The sequence below is a fragment of the Mustelus asterias genome, chromosome 15 (assembly GCF_964213995.1).
Source record: "Mustelus asterias chromosome 15, sMusAst1.hap1.1, whole genome shotgun sequence".
Lineage (NCBI taxonomy): Eukaryota > Metazoa > Chordata > Chondrichthyes > Carcharhiniformes > Triakidae > Mustelus > Mustelus asterias.
The window spans coordinates 34,610,614-34,630,439 of record NC_135815.1 but is presented as its reverse complement, the minus strand read 5'-3'; the positions used below and the strand labels follow the sequence as shown (position 1 = coordinate 34,630,439).

At 42.0% G+C, this 19,826-nt stretch overlaps 1 protein-coding gene across 6 annotated transcripts in view; it reads right to left on the bottom strand.

Moving 5' to 3' along the window:
- Positions 1 to 1,325: 1,325 nt before the first annotated feature.
- The window catches only part of LOC144504456 (TNF receptor-associated factor 5-like), a 52,647-nt gene continuing 34,146 nt past the window's right edge, over positions 1,326 to 19,826 (bottom strand). For 3 of the 6 annotated variants that reach the window (XM_078229738.1, XM_078229739.1, XM_078229744.1), the window contains 7 exons: positions 18,641 to 18,802; positions 16,673 to 16,750; positions 9,413 to 9,487; positions 9,235 to 9,327; positions 6,378 to 6,518; positions 4,051 to 4,219; positions 1,326 to 2,077 (listed from right to left, as the gene is read on the bottom strand). In XM_078229738.1, the coding sequence (XP_078085864.1) occupies positions 1,497 to 2,077; positions 4,051 to 4,219; positions 6,378 to 6,518; positions 9,235 to 9,327; positions 9,413 to 9,487; positions 16,673 to 16,750; positions 18,641 to 18,802 (1,299 nt within the window). In that variant the 3' untranslated portion in view covers positions 1,326 to 1,496. The remainder of the gene's footprint in view (positions 2,078 to 4,050; positions 4,220 to 6,377; positions 6,519 to 9,234; positions 9,328 to 9,412; positions 9,488 to 16,672; positions 16,751 to 18,640; positions 18,803 to 19,826) is intronic. The other 3 variants (XM_078229742.1, XM_078229743.1, XM_078229740.1) reach the window with 2 other exon arrangements.

Below are 19,826 nucleotides of genomic sequence, written 5' to 3'. Positions count from 1 at the left end.
CCTTCGCTTACCTATGTCATTGGTACCAATGTGTACCACGACTTGTGACTGTTTCCCCTCCCCCTTCAGAATCCGGAAAACACGGTCTGAGACGTCACGGACCTTGGCATCCGGTAGGCAACATACCATCCGTGAGTCTCTTTTGCTGCCACAGAACCTCCTATCTATCCCTCTAACTAACAAGTCCTCAATAACTATTGCCCTCCCGCTCTGCCCCTTACCCTCCCGAGCCACAGAGACGGACACAGTGCTGGAGATCCTCTCACTGCGGCTCACCACCGGTATGTCATCCCCCTCATTCCCCTAAGGGAACCAGAGACTATGTAGGTGCTCACAGTTTGCTTCTAGAGCAAAGGCGTCTGGTTGCCTCTTCCCTGCCTTCTCCTCCTCCTTTGAATAGAGCTTCCCTTCTTCAACGGCATCCTCTCTATGTTCCTGTGATATTGCACTTGCTGATTTAGAATGGGCAGGCCACTTAATCCTCTGTCCAGCTTGTGAGGAGGCAGCAACAATTCCTGCCAGAGCCAGCAACATACCACACCATCTCCAAAAACGCTTCACAGTATCACCACAAACTGTGCAATGGCAGACCTCAGACTAACTTACTTCACCTGCAAGTGGATGGTTAGCCCTTTAAATAGCGCAGGTGGTGTGACCCTCCTGTTTGGTGAGTGACAAGCCGATATGATGAGTAGACCCGCATGATGAAACTTTGTAAACTTTGACGATCTGGTGAGTTGGGAAGCCTCTGGCATGTAGAGGGCATGACTGCATGAGCACCATTCCCACTGTGTGGGTCACACTGGGAGTGGCCAGAAGTGTCACACAGCCCACTCAGAAGGCTTCTGGCTTCCATTGTGTAGCTCAGGGCTCCACAGAGCAAACTGTTACTAAAAATCATAGAATCCATAGAATCATAGAATCCCTACAGTACAGAAGGAGGCCATTCGGCCCATCGAGTCTACACCGACCACAATCCCATGCACGCCCTATTCCCATAATCCCACATATTTAACCAGCTAATCCCCTGACACTAGGGTCAATTTAACATGGCCAATCAACCTAACCCGCACATCTTTGGACTGTGGGATGAAACCAGAGCACCCGGAGGAAACCCACGGGGAGAAAGTGCAAACTCCACACAGTGACCTGATGCTGGAATTGAAGATGTGGAGATGCCGGCGTTGGACTGGGGTAAACACAGTAAGAGTTTGAGGCACCTTGGTGAGTTTGAGACCCAATGGTGCTGTGAGGCAGCAGTGCTAATCACTCCGCCACTGTCACACTAACAAGATCATGACTTCTATTCAAAAACAAGTCTTTATATGAATGAGGTATTGTGTTTAATATAAAAATAGAAATATTCACAAAAATACAAATATATACCTCTGATAGTAATCACTGATCATTTCTCAATATTGAACAATGTAGATTCATTCCTTTAATCTGTGTGCAAATTTCTCACATAAATAGTTAAAATTCTTTTGACGATCCTTTTATAGATCTTCAAGATCAGATAAATCTACAATTACTTTGATGAATAATGTATCATCTTTGATAAATGTTGCAGTTTTGCCACTTTCAAGTACAGTATGAGACATAAACTTTGGACATCCAGATGCAATATTCATTTCAGAAACTGGTCTTCGAAAACTTGTGCTGTTGGCATCAGCCTTAAAGAGCTCAACAACATGATTCTTCTTTGGACCCTGGTCAAGCAGTATGAGGCTGACCTTTTGCTTGAACGGCCACGACAACAGAGAATCATAATCACCCTTCATAACCACAAAAAACAAGGATAAGTGCGTCCCTTTGCCTGTTCCATCCCCATTCAAGTATGCTCTGGCACATAACTTATATCCACAGCGACTAGTGTAAAAGGACTGGCTAAAAAGCGAAGGAGTGCTTCCCGCTGCTGCTTCCTGCTTTCTCATTCTGTAATTGCAGATTTTCCAAATCAGTTTGCCATTGTAGCCAGTAGCTTCTAAAACTTGGAATCTTTCATTATTCTTTTCCAGAAGTTTCTTATGAGCACTTAGCAATAGTTCATGTTGCTTCAGGCAGGGCTCAAAAGTGACTAAAGAAAAAAATATAATCCAATGGTGAGTGACTTAAAGTGTTCCCAAATTTCAAACTATTAAGAGCTGTAATAATACATATAATTAGAAACCATTACATGGCACTGTATGACATGATGCTATACAGCAAGGCAAGCTGTTACAGCTGATTCAGATTATATGATAATATTATCGACCATTTTGTAATGCAAATAGTTGCTGCATTTGCAAGCCAGCACGACAAAGAGAGCCACAGGACCGGGAGTAAGTATTAGCGGGAGTTAGAGAGTTGGCAGACGTGAGAGTCATGATGTGGAGATGCCGGCGTTGGACTGGGGTAAGCACAGTAAGAAGTCTCACAACACCAGGTTAAAGTCCAACAGGTTTATTTGGCAGCACTGGCTTTCTGAGTGTTGCTCCTTCCTCAGGTGAGAGTCGGCAGACGTGTTAGCGTGAGGAATCAGCAGGAGTGAGAGACTCCGAATCAATGTATTTAAAATGATTAAGGATTTGAAAGGGTAAACAGAGATAAACTATTTTCACTGATGAAAGGGTCCAGAACTAGAGGGTCCAATCTTAAATTTAGAAATAGGGCATTCCGGAGTAAAATCAGGAAATTTCCTTTCACACAAATCTTTCTTTTCCGAATGACTGTGGATGCTGAAATTTTCAAGACAGAGATTTTTGTTATATAAGAGTATCAAGGGACATGGAACAAAGGTGGGTAAATTCAGTTAAAATACAGATTAGTCACAATCTAATATTTTTTATTTGTTCATGGGATGTGGGCATTGCTGACTGAGCTAGCATTTAGTTTATTTATTAGTGTCACAAGTAGGCTTACATTAACACTGTAATGAAGTTACTGTAAAAATCCCCTAGTCACCACGCTCCGGTGCCTGTTCGGGTACACTGAGGGAGAATTTAGCATGGCCTATGCACCTAACCAGCACGTTTTTTGGACTGTGGGAGGAAACCAGAGCACCCGGAGAAAACCCACGCAGACATAGGGAGAAAGTGCAAACTCCACACTGACAGTGACCCAAGCCGGGAATTGAACCCAGATCCCTGGTGCTGTGAGGCAGCAGTGCTAACCACTATGCCACCCTGAGCCTTTATTGCCCATCTCTGAGGGCATTTTGAGAATCAACCACATTGCTGTGGATCTGGTGTCACATGTAGGCCCGACCAGGTAAGGATTGCCTTCTCTAAAATACATTAGTGAACCAGATTCATCATTAGGTTTATTTTTTAAATTCCAGGTTTTTATTGAATTCAAATTCCACCAGCTGCCACGGTGGGATTCAAACCCGGGGTCCCCAGAGCATTACCCTGGGTCTCTGGATTACTGGTCCAACAACAATACCACCATGCCACTGCCTTCCCAATGGCAGAACAGGACCAAGGGTCTGTTTCTTCCACATTCATTAAAGCACATTAAAATCTGGGCTTTTCAATAACCTTATTTTCTAGGTACAGAAGTTCACAGCAGTCAAGGGATGCCAGACAACGTACATGTTATTTGAATCTACTAAATTTGACACATTAAAGCTCAATTTAAGTAGTTGAGTTTACCACGAGGAAATGCATCAGTATAGAGTAGTATGTAAACTTTATGTTGAAGAGGAAACATATTCTACTAAATTGCTTTGGAGCTATAAATGTTAGTAGAGAAATATACCTTTTACAATTAGTTTTTTCTCTCTCAAATCACCCACTGTTTCCAAATTTTACACTTTATAACTGTTATTTGGAGAGAGCCTAAAAATGAACAATTTGTGTGAAACACGTTTCTGCGTCATTATGGTCTGCCTCAGTGCATTGTGGGTATGATCAATCTCCACAGCCAAACTGGTGAATTTTGAGCAGTTCAGTAGAATATTACCCTTAAAACTGAGAAAACAGTGTCAAATTTACATTAAATGAAGAAAAATACCTTTAAAATAAAAGCAGCTATTAATGAAAAGAGCAAAAAGTTGAATGTAATACAGACCTAGTGATGCAATGTTATTTTCAGTACGTTCCACTTTTTCCTTCAATACATTAATGATTTCCTTCAGTTCTGAGATTTCGTTTTTTCCTTCTTGATCTAATCTTCTGCAAAGTTGCTGTGATTGCTGCTCAATGCTTATTATTTTGTCAGCATGTCCAGCCAGTGTTTTCTGTTTTAATGCAACAATATATTTTAAAAATAATAATTAAAACAAAAATGGACCAAGATGGTATTGAAGTGGAAACTTTCCTGCTTCTTGACTGTGATAGAAAGACTCAACAAAATTCCTTTTGACTAAATAACTTTGTCTTTATTTACGAAAGACTGCATGCAGTATATGGCTGAAACTTGAGGTCAGAGAGCAGTTGGTACAACTGCTGATTCTTCCACAAGTCCGCGCTTACACAAAGAATCAGTTCAGTATTTATACATAATCATTATCAGTTTGCGTGACCAGAGCATATTCAGGAATTCGATCAGTAATACAATCATAAGCAATGTCCTTAACCATGGCACAACCTTCTGACCTCCTAGAACTCGTTGTCTCATCATTCATACCCTTATCTTGTCCTTTGATGTAACAGGTCTGTGACTCCTTCATCCCTGACCTTATCCTGTCTTGGTCATACAGTCATGGTTTATGAGGAGTTAAACTTATCAGGCCTTACAAAGGTCAGTGGAATAGCCTGACCTCCTCTGGGCTTATTCATGTCTTAAGTTATACAGAGTCAGCCTTATCAGGTCTTACAGGGGTCTGGCATTTTGAAATAGCTTGGTCAGCATTCTTACATTGTACCAGAGAGTTGACCAATTTTCCCATCATGCTATTGCTTAGTTCATACAACTTCACATTCCCTCCTTTTGTCATATCATGACAACTAATTAAATAGGTATATCCAAGACCCGATTAACAATGCATTTACACAAGCAACCAAGCAATCCTATCCCCAGTAGCAGTAGTAGTAATAACATGAAGGCCTTAAAGATCCAATCAAATAATCCGTGACCCAGCCATCCTAACCAATCCAGTGGGTCATAATCATGAAATTCACGGCCAATCTCTTGAATTTGATCAGCCTGTCTCTTAATATGGTCGGCCACATTGGTGATATTTTCAGAGGCATCTGGGATATAAGTACAGCATTCCTGACCTACAACGGCGCACATTCCTCCCTGTGAGGCTAACAGATAATCCAAAGCCAGTCAGTTTTGTAATGCCACGGTCCGGACAGCCACCAGCTCAGCCGAGACCTTGGCCAGTGCCTGTCCAGTTGCCCTGGCTTCTGCTGCTGTTACGTTTGCCAGTTGTTCCAATGCTGAGGCCATAAGAATCAGTTAGTTGGCTGCCCTGTCCATTCCATATAGTGGAAAGGCCATCATAAAGAACCGTTCGGTTCCGCTAATGGTCCCTTTGGCTCGCGAGGGGTGATGCTGAAGGGAGGGTAATTGGTGCATATAGGGTACGACATATCCCAGATAACAGGATCCTATCCAATTGGTAGGAAGCCACGAGTATGCTTTAGTGCCACATATGAAATATGTTCCATTATAGGCCGTAAAATCATCAGCCAATGTCATCCAGGGTATTGGGGAAGTATGTGCCCATGAACTGTTAGAGGTTATATTCCATACCCCGGACAAATCAAGAATAAACATACCCTTGTCAGATAGATTTGCTACTGCACAATCATGGGCCAATCCAATGGAAGTCCATGGTCACCAACGCCCTCTTAAGGCATGGTATCTGAAGGAGGAGGAGGATTACAAGCAGAGAAGTGATTTTTAATCTTTTTCTTTGCTAGCAGGAGATCCTGATGGGATCTGTCACCCCCCATGTAGGTATAACATGAGGCTACTTATACCAAAGGTTTAGTGACCTTGACACAATCAGAGCAAGTTTAATTAAGCACTTGCATTTGTATAATGAATTACTGTTAGAGTACAAGAGCCTTAAATGGATTACCCATCTTAAATCCTCGGTGTGAAAGACAAGAAAATATATGGTTTTCAGGTTTTGTACGCCCTTTTCCTTCATTTTCAAAGCTTTATTTGAACTATTGAAATTAGCACTTTCAACATTAAGAAGGGGGTATGATTTAAACCAGGAATCCTTGCAAAATTTTATGTTTCACAAATTAGTGGTCCTCATGTATCTACTCTGGTCATAAGAGTGGGAAGACAATCAATCCCACATTTAAACCACTCAATCTGTGACCCCATCAGTCACAAATGATCAGATCAGAGAGAGACTTCCTTTTAACCATGTCTGTCACCTCAGGCCGAATGGTGATCCTATGAGAATACATCACATCAGAGAAATTTCCTACCTGTGTTTTTGCAACTTCATCATCGTTTTTGGAAACGTGTCCACTTAATTGTTTAATCTCAATGTCAAGTTTGCTGATTTGTTGTTCTAGTTGTGTGATGGCTTGATTTCTTTCATGTAAAGTTTTTTTCAGATCTAAAATCTAGGATTAAGAATGAAAGGAAAGCAGTCTGAATAAAACTTAACGATAACAGAAAAATACTGCAAATGGACCAAGTGCATAATTAAGCAACAACTGTTTTCTGCTCTGCGGAAACATGCATGTGAATGGGGTAAGATTAGTTGAACTTTTACCCTGTATGTTTGCCTATGATTCAATCTTAATCTTATGTGCAGGGCGTGCAATCTGACCCTAATAAAATCATAACCACCCTATGTGGGCATTCCCCTGTATTTTCTTCAACCAATTAACAATATCTCATTGTGGAATGATTCTATAAGTTGTCCGAAATGAACGGTGGCCCTCCCTATCCATCCGGAAAAGTACCAAATCAAGCGTGATCTTTGAGAATGACATTAGTTGATGACATCACGGGGAAACTGCTACATATCAACCTGGAGTTACCACAAAGAGAAAAGCAATGAGGTGCCATACGTGTGGGTTTCAATTAAATACAATGCGGGTCTATTTAGATGTTGCTTGTTCCAGGTCCGAGATGGAAGAACCCCAAAAGCTGATGAAATCCTCTGCTTACGTCACTACAGAACACGTGACGTTATACCAGCAGAAATGCAACCACATACATAACAAATACGTCCTCGGATTTAGCAATTCTTCAAATACTGTTCAACTGATGGGTTACATGAGACAGATAAAAATAACACATTCAACATGCCTCAAGGTAACAATATTATCTTAAGGATAAATATCTTACATTACAGAGTGCAAATTGGTTACCACATTTGCCTTCATTGCAACAGTAACTACACTCCAAATGTAAATAATCAGCTTTACCTTCTAAGACATGAAGGATGTTATGCTAATAAAGGCTCTTTCTTTCAAAAGCACCTTTGTAAATAGCTTGAGAGCTAAATAACCTGCAAAGCTGGGGGCTCACAACATGCGATTACCATGCACCCAATGTGATGTAGTTTAAAGGCCAACTTTGTACTGCCTGCTTATTACCATAATTGCAGTGTGCAGCCAGCATCAAATTCGATGTTGAATGGCAATATGCCCCAGTACGGGGCAAAGCATCGTGAGGGGCTAACTTGAAGCTCGCCTCCAATAATTAAAGTCAGTCTGCTCCTCGAAAGGAGAGAAGTACATTGTGGCTGGAGCAGTTGCTGAAGGTTCATGTACAGGTAACTCTGACATGGAAATAGACCAAATGATGGCAAAACATGGGAAAAAGTGTGTTCCAAAGTTCTCAGATGATGCACTCTGGGCCTTGGTGAGTAGGATGCAAAGCAGGAGAGCGGTTTTATATCCGCTGGGAACCAGAAGGACCTCCTGAAAAATGCTTAGAAGACAGTAGGACTATATAGCTGTATGGGTCAAAGCCAGCAGTCATAGAATCCCAGAGCGCAGAAGGAGTCTATTCGGCCCATCGAGTCTGCACCGACCACAATCCCACCCAGGCGTTATTCCCGTAACTCCACATATTTACCCTGCTAATCCCCCTGACACTAGGGGCAATTTAGCATGGCCAATCAACCTAACCTGCACATCTTTGGACTGTGGGAGGAACCTGGAGCACCTGGAGGAAACCCACGCAGACACGGGGAGAATGTGCAAACTCCACACAGACAGTCACCCGAGGCTGGAATTGAACCCGGGTACCTGGCACTGTGAGGCAGCAGTGCTAACCACTGTGCCTCCTGGTCAAGCCCAAGTACCTGAATGCAGTTCCGCATAAAATTCAATGACCTCCCATGAGTGTTGAAGGTCAGTAAATTAATGCCATTTCCCACCAAACAGACCACTATTTCAGACTCTGCTCAATGCACCACTTACCTACTAACAATTTGTAGTGATCGGAGAGATCTTACCTAACATTCATAGCTTCAACTTACCAACAAACACTTAGCACTGTTGCAAGCCTCACACCCTCATCTCGCAAACTACACAACTATTCCACTGAAAGCCACATCACCCAAGCAGATTGACTCACTGACACTTCTTGCAGTAAAAGGTGGAGTGCAACGGGAGGCAAAGCGAACTAGCAGGCAGGGGAGAGGTGATGGGTGCTTGCCATCATTGAAGTGGCCATTGCTCAGGTCATGGTCAGTGGTGGGGCAAAAACCATCGAAGATCACAGTATCAAGACCGCAAGAAATTACAAAGGGTCATGAATGAAGCCCAGTCCATCATGCAAACCAGCCTCTCATCCATTGACTCTGTCTACACTTCGCGCTGCTTCGGCAAAGCAGCCAGCATAATTAAGGACCCCACGCACCCCGGACATTCTCTCTTCCACCTTCTTCCGTCGGGAAAAAGATACAAAACTCTGAGGTCATGTACCAACTGACCCAAGAACAGCTTCTTCCCTGCTGCCATCAGACATTTGAATGGACCTATCACGCATTAAGTTGATCTTTCTCTACACCCTAGCTATGACTGGAGCACTACATTCTGCACTCTCTCGGTTTCTTCTCTATGAACGGTATGCTTTGCCTGTATAGCGTGCAAGAAACAATACTTTTCACTGTATACTAATACATGTGACAATAATAAATCAAATCAAAATATCCTCATACCTAACACTCCTTCACACATGCTCCTTCCCTAAAGTCTGGAAGGATTGGGGAGGGATTCTCGGTGCAAAGGCAGGGCAGATTGCAACAGTATCAAAAGTCACTGGCATCTAGTGGAATTGGTGGGAAATAATATGAAAGTAATTTTCAGAAAGTATTACCTGTTCCTCTAATTTAGTATTGTTTGTAACAACGAGCAACAAATGTTCATTTAAATAAGAATGTTCATGTTCCTTTACCATCCTCCGCTTTTCCTGTAAAAGTAATGCCAAAGTTACGCACAGTTTAGAATTTCAAATTCTAAATTTGTGTTATTTGCCAATGAATATCCTTACTTACCTTGACAGGGCAACCATATTTTTTGTAGCTACATTCCACTTCAGTTTCTGGACATTTTGTCAGATGTGTGCCAAACTACAAAGAAACCACAATTAATTTGAAACACCAGCTCAGTGTAATAGATGATGAACAGTTGTGACTATCTGAATATGTCATTGGAAGCTCCTTGATTAATTAACTATGGATGCGTGACAGAGCCCTTCCCATTTAGAGGAAATAAAAGTCTTCTTTGGTTTCATTTTGTGGCCATTAAGATAGCAGAAGTCCAGGAACACTTTACTGTTGCTTGTTTCATTTTGAAACACCCTTGCTAAGTTACAGCAAGTTAAGATGGATTAGAGAAAACCTCCCTTCATACTCACTTAATCCCAATTTGAAGAGACTATTTCTTGACCTTCTAGTTCCCGAGGCCTATTTCTCAAAGCAGCCATTCTGAGACTCAGGGATTTATTTCCAACATACCGCAATAGCCAGTTCAGTGCAATGCAATTCTCCATGAACATATCTTACATAGATCCATTTAATCAAAAGTCTGCTAACTATCATTTCATCAGTACTCGGAGTTTAGAAGGATGAGGGGGGATCTTATTGAAACTTACTGTGAGGCCTGGATAGTGTGGACGTGGAGAGGATGTTTCCACTAGTAGGAAAAACTAGAACCGGAGGGCACAACTTCAGACTAAAGGGAAGATCCTTTAAAACAGAGATGACGAGGAATTTCTTCAGTCAGAGAGTGGTGAACTGTGGAACTCTGCCGCAGAAGGCTGTGGAGGCCAGGTCATTGAGTGTCTTTAAGACAGAGATAGATAGGTCCTTGATTGATAAGGGGATCAGGGGTTATGGGGAAAAGGCAGGAGGATGGGGATGAGAAAAAAATCAGCCATGATTGAATGGCGGAGCAGACACGATGGGCCGAGTGGCCTAATTCTGCTCCTATGTCTTATGGTCTTATGGCTAGGCTCCAGAAAGGAAAGGACCGAACCTAAATATTCTGCAGCACACAGTCCCTCAGCTGTTTGACAAAGTTGTTGCTGTCGGATTGTTGGCCTTGGAAGTGTATTTGGAGGTTAGTATCAAGTCATGGTGGTTAATTTTTTTTTATTCATTCGTGGGACATGGGCTTTGCTGGCTGGCCAGTATTTATTGCCCATCCCTAGTTGCCCTTGAAGGGCAGTTGAGAGTCAACCACATTGCTGTGGCTCTGGAGTCACATGTAGATCAGACCAGGTAAGGACAGCAGATTTCCTTCCCTAAAGGACATTAGTTAACCAAATGGGTTTTTCCAACAATTGACAATGGTTTCATGGTCATCAGTAGATTCTTAATTCCAGATTTTAAAAAAATTGAATTCAAATTCCGCCCTCTGCTGTGGCGGGATTCAAACCCGGGTCCCCAGATCATTAGCTGAGTTTCTGGATTAATAGGCTAGCAATAATACCACTAGGCCATTGCCTCCCCATAATATTAATGAAGGACTTCTCATTATCATACTACTGAGCAAAATATACATCATACCACAGGTTTCCATCATTAGAATTAATACTGTAATTTTTCCTGGGAGCTAAACCCTGCTGTAGTGTTTCCTATATTGAAATCAAAACTATAAAAAATACATTCAACATTTGAATGTTGTTTTTGTTCCTAAATAAAGTTGAATGCAGCAGTGTTAATCATCCTTGTAGCACTTTCCTCCAGTGTAATGCATGGTTCTTTCTACAATTATTTTATTTTCTTCAAATCAAAATTAAACAGTAGGCGAAACACTTTTGTTAAAACCAACCTCTATAGTTTGTTTAACTTCTGAAGTTGTCATTGCTTATTGCAGAACTAGCTAGAAGCAGTGAGCAGAACCGAAATGAACTGTGAAGAAAAATAGGACCAGAACTTCCTGTGTGCCACAGAAAGTGATGTAAATCTCTTCACAACAGCTGCATTATTAGCATCTCTAGGTATTTATCCTCAAAACCTGGGTCATTTTCTAAGAATGCTTCTATCTACTGATTTGGCTATTTCTGTATATTATGTTGCCTTCTCCACACATGTTCACGATATACATGTCTGGCTATGTGAAACACAATTCAACAATTGTCAACGAGAGTTAAGATTGCTGCAGCAAATTAGCACACCCATTCTTCAGAAACCAAACAACATGGGGCGGCACAGTAGCACAGTGGTTGGCACTGCCGCTTCACAGCGCTAGGAACCCAGGTTTGATTCCTGGCTTGGGTCACTGTCTGAGTTTGCACGTTCTCCCCGTGTCTGCGTGGGTTTCTTCCGGGTGCTCCGGTTTCCTCCCACATTCTGAAAGACGTGCTGGTTAAGTGCATTGACCCGAACAGATGCCGGACTGTGGCGACTAGGGGAATTTCACAGTAACTTCATTGCAGTGTTATTTGTGACTAATAAATTAACTTTAACACAATGTTCCATGGAGATGATCTTGGAATGAACAAAGAACAAAACAGCACAAGAACAGGCCCTTCGGCCCTCCAAGCCCACGCCGCTCCCTGGTCCAAACTAGACCATTCTTTTGTATCCCTCCATTCCTACTCCGTTCATGTGGCTATCTAGATAAGTCTTAAACGTTCCCAGTGTGTCCGCCTCCACCACCTTGCCCGGCAGTGCATTCCAGGCCCCCACCACCCTCTGTGTAAAATACGTCTTTCTGATATCCGTGTTAAACCTCCCCCACCTCACCTTGAACCTATGACCCCTCGTGAATGTCACCACCGACCTGGGAAAAAGCTTCCCACCGTTCACCCTATCTATGCCTTTCATAATTTTATACACCTCTATTAGGTCACCCCTCATCCTCCGTCTTTCCAGTGAGAACAACCCCAGTTTACTCAATCTCTCCTCATAACTAAGCCCTTCCATACCAGGCAGCATCCTGGTAAACCTCCTCTGCACTCTCTCTAAAGCCTCCACGTCCTTCTGGTAGTGTGGCGACCAGAACTGGGCGCAGTATTCCAAATGCGGCCGAACCAACGTTCTATACAACCGCAACATCAGACCCCAACTTTTATACTCTATGCCCCGTCCTATAAAGGCAAGCATGCCTTATGCCTTCTTCACCACCTTCTCCACCTGTGACGTCACCTTCAAGGATCTGTGGACTTGCACACCCAGGTCCCTCTGTGTATCTGCACCCTTTATGGTTCTGCCATTTATCGTATAGCTCCCCCCTACATTAGTTCTACCAAAATGCATCACTTCACATTTATCTGGATTGAACTCCATCTGCCATTTCTTTGCCCAAATTTCCAGCCTATCTACATCCTTCTGTAGCTTCTGACAATGTTCCTCACTATCTGCAAGTCCTGCCATTTTCGTGTCGCCCGCAAACTTACTGATCACCCCAGTTACACCTTCTTCCAGATTGTTTATATAAATCACAAACAGCAGAGGTCCCAATACAGAGCCCTGCGGAACACCACTAGTCACAGAATGGGAGTTACTAAACAATTTAAGGATTTAAAAAAATTATTAGCATTGTCGGACTCGTATTAGGTGGAAGGGTTAGGGTTAGTCTGAGTGCTAGAAATTGTAAGCACTTAGTCCTAAAGTTTACTAATAAAACATTTGACGTACAGATGGAAGGGAAACGTTTCACATTCATACTGGACAATTCAATACTGGAGCATGGCTAATGCTACTTAAGAATTGTGCTGATGTTTCAAAATACAACTCTGAACTCTCTTTCATGCTTTGGTGAAAGCAGCAGTTTAACAATTGAATACCATTTGCCGAGATTCTCATCAGTGAGGTGATTCAACAGCAAAGTGCTGAGGCACACCCAAATGTTTTACACAGGAAATACTCATCAAATGATATTGGCTTAGAATTACAATCCATCCCTTTCAGTTACAAGCACAACTATTAGTGAGCTCAACAATAGGTCTACCAGTCTGAATGAAAGAGGAAGACAGTTTGAAAGAGAATTAGGAAAGATGTCAGATGGGTCACTGGATAAATACTGTGTGTTGTGGTACTTAGCAATAAAAAGCAGAAAAGTTTAATCCTTGGTCTGTGCAGATTTAGTCATTCTCAACCAGGGAGGTGAAACGTTACTACAATTGGTTCCTGCATATCTTGTCCATACTAACATAAAGAGTGCCTAGTACCCATGGAAAAGCACAGAAATATAGGTCATCACTGTAAGAACATCACTGGAGAATGTTTACTTCTGAGTGTTTGTATTCCATCTATTTCTACTTCTAGTACATATCAGGCATAACATTCTTCTACCTCCACAGCCAACATTAGACAGGCAGAATTCACACTCCACCTGACCGGAACCCATCCGTGTTACTGGGGTCAGATCATTTCCATGGCCTCAGCATTTCCCTGACACAAGCCAAATCCCTGCCAGGGGTCTGCTCCAAGAATGAAGGGTACTAATGCAGCCATAGCTGCAGGCTTAAGATGGAAGGCAGCGGCAATAGAAGGTGGTGGTGAGCTGCCTTCTTGAACTACTATAGTCCCTGTGACATAGGTACACCCACAATGCTGTTAGGGAGGGAGTTACAGGATTTTGGCCTGGCGACAGCGGCGATATATTTCCAAGTCAGGATTGTGAGTGACTTAGAGGGGATGGTGGTGGTGTTCCATGTGTCTGCTGCCCTTGTCCTTCTGGATGGTAGCAGTCATGGGATCAGAAGGTGAGTTCCTATTGTGCATCATGTAGATGTTGCATGCGGCTGCCGCTGTTTATTAGTGGTGGAGGGAGTGGGTGTTTGTTGAAGGGGTAGCAATCAAGCGGTCTGCCTTGGTCTGGATGATGTTGAGTTTCTTGAGCGTTGTTGGAGCTGCACTCATTCAGGCAAGTGGGGAATATTCCATCACGCTCCTGACTTGTGCCTCATAGATGGTGGACAGGCTTTGGGGAGTCAGGAAGTGAGTTACTCGCTGCAGGATTCCTAACCTCTGCCATTTCTAGTATTTAAATGACTAGTCCAGTTTAGTTTCTGGCCAATGGTGACCCCCAGAATGTTGATAATGAAGGATTCAGCAATGGTAATGCTATTCAATGTTAAGGGATGATGGCAAATTCTTCATTATTAGAAATAGCCATTGCCTGGTACTTGTGGTGAGATTGTTATTTGCCACTTGTCAGCCCAAACCTAGATACTGTCCAGATCTTGCTGCATTTGGACATAGACTGCTTCAGTATTTGAGGAGTCGTGCATTGTGCTGAACATTGTGCAGTCATCAGCAAACATCCCCTGTTCTGACCTTATGATGGAAGGCAGGTCATTTATAAAGCAGCTGAAGATGGTTGGACCTGGGACTCTACTCTGATGAACTCCTGCAGTGCTGTCCTTGAGCGGAGATGATTGACCTCCAATCACCTTTGGCCTACCAGTGGTGAAGTTCTCCCCGAATTCCCATTAACTCCAGTTTTGCTAGGGCTCCTTGATGCCACATTTGATCAAATGCTGTCTTGATGTCAAGGGCAGTGTCACCTTACTTCTGGAATTAAGCTCTTTTGTCCATGTTTGATCCAAGGCTGTAATGAGGTCAGGATCTGAGTGACCCTGGTGAAACCCAAACTGAGCAGCAGTGAGCAGGTTATTGCTAAGCAAGTGTTGTGGTAGCTAGCACTGAGCAGACAGCAGTAGCGATGAGAGTGGGAGACTGCAGCAGAGGGAATGGTTAGATGAGAAGGGAGATGGCCAGAGTTACATGGGCATGGGGACCGTCCAACTGACCTGAAAATAATGGCAGAGGGAACCAAGTCAACCGCAGGTAAGTGTAATCAATAGATTAGTGCCATCTAGATTTGAGGCTCAACTAGGAGAAGTCATTCAAGACTAAACCACAGTGCAAGACAAGTGAAACCTTAGAGAAAATCATACATTAATAATAGCAATAAAATGAAATGTTAGAAGAAATAAGTGTGACACAGGAAGTGCATGCTTCATGCACGATTTCTGATATATTGCTAACAGGTCTTCCATCATATTGCTGATGGTGATGCAAAGGATGTGATTACTAAAGTGTGACAGAATACAATGTGACATATGGAGGAAGTATGTGTTATATTCAAGACTTTGAAAAAAGGATATCGAAGAGATCATAATTTATGTCAAACTCATTTTTTGTTCAATCTTTAACTGAATAGGTTACACAGTGTTATAAGACTTGTTTTATAATTTGAGCGAAATTTGAAAAACTAATTAAGAATTCATAATCTATAATATTCCAGAGTAGAAAACTCATCTAAGTCATGTTATTGACTACAGATGGATATAGACAGGTTAAGTGAATGAGCAAAGACTTAGCATATGGAATATAGGAAAGTTTGAAGTTACGCACTTTGAGAGGAAGAATAAAAGAGCTGACTATTATTTAAATAGAGAAAGACTGCAGAAAGCTGCAGCATAGAGGGATTTGGGGGTCTCCGTGCATAAATCACCAAAAGCTAGCATGCAAGTTTAGCAGATAATATGGCAGGAAAATGGAACGTTGGCCTTTATTTCAAAGGGAATGGAGTATTAAAATAGGGAAGTCTTACTAAAACTATACAAGACATGTGTTAGACTACACCTGGAGTACTGTGAACAGTTCTGGTCCCCTTATCTAAGGAAAGATATACTGACATTGGCGGCAGTACAGAGAAGGTTTGGAAAGATTTTCTTATCAGGAGTGGTTAAGTAAATTTGGCCTGTATTCACTTGAGTTTATAAGTATGAGAGGTGATCTTATTGAGACATATTGGATTCTCAGGAGGCTTGACAGGATAGATGCTGAGAGATTGTTTCCTCTTATGGGAGAGTGTAGGACCAGAGGGCATATTCTCAGAGTAAGGGGTCACCCATTTAAAACAGAGATGATGAGGAATATCTTCTCTCAGAGGATAGTGAATCTGTGGAATTCTTTGCTGCAAAAGGCTGTAGAGGCTTGGGTTGTTAAATATTTTTTCAAGGCTGAGATAGACAAACATTTAATCAGTAAGAGGTATAGGGACAAGACGGGCAAATGGAGTTGAGGATTATCACATTAAATCAGTCATGATCTCATTGAATGGTGGAGCAGACCTGATAGGCTGAATGGTCTACTTCTGCTTCTACGTTTTATGGTCTTATTGGAGTTTCTGTTGCAAGGGAGTTTACAGGAACTGTATTTGGTGCATTTTGGTGAGGTAGACTGAGACAGACTGAAAAATATGGTAATAAAATCAAAACAAAAATATTACTGATATTCACTTAATTCATCTTTATTCAAACATACTATTTTTGTCACCTAAGTATTGCTCACCTCACTTCTTAAGAAACGTTCCCCACAATTGTATGTACATTGAATAGGATATTTTGGACATGCAATGTCTTCATGCTCCTTGAAAAACAAAAATATAAAACTCCGTATCAACAAATTACAGCTATCTGAAGTGATCATGTGCATTGACTATACTTCCTCATTATTGATTGGATTTCATCATGCGATTAGCTCCATCCTTTGTTGTCCAAGTTCAAATAGAAAATGCTGCATCAGACTCTTTGCAGATGACTGCTGAGTCTATGGAGCCAGTACTGAAGCAACGGATGTGTTTAGCCTTCTGGAAGACTGGAACAATCTCATCAAATGGGACAATATATGGGTATGAAAGTCAACATAAAGAGATGCAACATCATGTGAATCAGCCATACTAGAAGAACATCAGTACCAAGCTGTACAAGGCAAGATTCCCCTCTTGGTGTTACTAAAGATTGTCATTATTGAGGAATCCGCATTCAAAATAATGTAAAGTGGAATGGACAAAGTCAACAAGCAGCCTTCAAGGCATCCAAATTGCTTGCATTTATGAAAGGGGACTTCCATCACTCTTCAACTACAGTGAAGGAAATGCTCGTTATGTCAAGAACAATTAAGAACTGGAATAATCTTCCATAAGCCATAATCACCATGCCCCCTAAGGATTCATTTAAGGAAAATCTGTTGAACTTTGTGACCATTGACTGTACCCATTGTGCACTTTCTGTGAAAATTGCCTATAGGCAAACTACAGAGGGAAACCTAATCAGGTATGAAGCACCAATCTAATTAATCTTTGGTACACACTCCCAAAATTGGACCTCTCTTCTCATCTCCTCCCTCACCCTGTTCTGCCTCTACTTTCCATCCTAATTTCCTTTGTAGTGTTAAACTATGCGGACTATGAAAGTCCTAGGGTTGATCCCTTGATTGTACTAATTTAGCTGACAGCAACAAAATATTGCGGAGGCTTTCCTCTTTTCCATTTCATCCAGTAACACTTCTGGAAAGCTTTGTTGAACACATTATTGGGCTCATGTTTGATGGCTGAGTAACCTATCAATGCGTGATGCTAAAGGAAAATCTTAAATATATATAGCACTTTTCACAATGTCAGGACATCCCAAAATACTTTACATTCTTGGATAGGTACTAGATATCAGGAGGAGCATGTGAAAACAAGCCCAGACAGCTGGTCAGCCAGGGAAATAAGTATTAATTTTATCCTCCATGGGACAAAATAATGGGCTGGATTTGATGCTTCCCCCCTACCCCGCCAGCTAGTTTGAAGGCAGGATATTCATAAAATCTAGTGCCCGACCTGCCTGCCACCTAACCAGTTAAGGGACTTATCTCACCCCCCAACCCCACGGGCCTGCCAGCCTGACCCCGGTGACAGCCCAGACTTATCTCTACATCCGAGTTCCTTCTAATTGGAACTGCCTATAGACCCAGCAATGTCCATCACTCCTGTAATACATACCTAATAGAGGTATATAAGATGTTGAGAGGCATAGATCGGGTGGACTCTCAGAGGCTTTTTCCCAGGGTGGAAATGGCTGCTACGAGAGGACACAGGTTTAAGGTGCTGGGGGGTACATACAGGGGAAATGTTAGGGGGAAGTTTTTCACACAGAGGGTGGTGGGCGAGTGGAATCGGCTGCCGTCAGTGGTGGTGGAGGCAAACTCAATAGGGTTTTTTAAGAGACTCCTGGATGAGTACATGGGACTTAATAGGATGGAGGGTTATAGGTCGGCCTAAAACGTAGGGATATGTTCGGCACAACTTGTGGGGCCGAAGGGCCTGTTTTGTGCTGTAGTTTTCTATGTTTCTATTACACCAAGGTGGGCAGGCTCACCACCAACTCTTCTACTAGACACTCAGGGACCAAAGTACCCTGTAAAACCCAGCCCTGTGACACACTCATAGCCTGGCCAACAAAATAACTGATTCACCTTTGAATATTGTGTTACCTTAATGTTTTTAAAGATCAGTTTCACTTTGCAATACTGGCAGGCTTCTTCTCTATATTCACACACTGTTTGCAAATGACCAGTTAAGTCTTTTCTTTGTAAGATAGCATCACAGCCATTTATGCATGGTACAGTTTCAAACTGGCATTTTTTAAGGTGATCCTAAAATGATAGAGAAAAAATATTACCATTAAGTCATAGACATTTGACTTGGGAAGCATTTTATATGAATTAGGAAGAGAGATGTCAGTGCAAGCGAATGATACCCTTTTCATTTTCAATACCTAATATCAGTAACAAATACATCCAAGGTACAAAGAGCCTGCACTAAATTAAGCTGCTATGCTCTGTTTCAATAGTTTGCCTTAGCCCCCTACCTGAGATGAATACTGCCTACTGAATCAGGGTGAATTCTTCCATTTTCTTGTGGTCTGAATGTGAACAATTCTGAGATAAATGTTCCAATCTTGGATGAAAAATAACTGGCTCCCAAAGCACAGTTTTCTGATATATGATCCCAATAGATGAAAGTTATGCTAATTCTTTTTGTTATATTTTAACTGTGTTCTTAAATAAAGGTTGTTTTAAATAAAAGCTTCCTAGTGAGTTAATAGAATCACACCTGGAGCAAAACACCTTAGGCTCGCACTAATGCCAAAATCCAACAAAACTGGGGTTTAAGCTAACTTCATAATATACCTTGGAGTTTCTGATCTGGTCCCTAACACTTAGCATAGTGAATTGTACCAAAACCTTGGCATGTGAAATGGACAGGTATTGTGTTAACTCAGTGCATTCCTTAGCTCTGCCCTTTTCATCGCGAATGTTTTTAGATACAATAGCAAAGTGACAAACTTTATGATATATTTCAAAAACAGTGGGCCAAAGAATGACAGATGGAGTTTAATTTAGAGAAATGTGAGATGATGCATTTTGGTAGATCGAATCAGGGCAGGACCTAATTAATGGTAGGGCGTTGGGGCGAGTCATAGAACAAAGAGATCTAGGGGCACAGGTTCATAGCTCCTTGAAAGTGGAGTTACAGGTGGACAGAGTGATGAAGAAGATATTCGGCATGCTTGGTTTCATTGGTCAGAACATTGAATACAAGGGTTGGGAAGTCTTGTTGAAGTTGTAGTAAGGCCACACTTGGAATACTGTGTACAGTTCTGGTCACCCTATAATA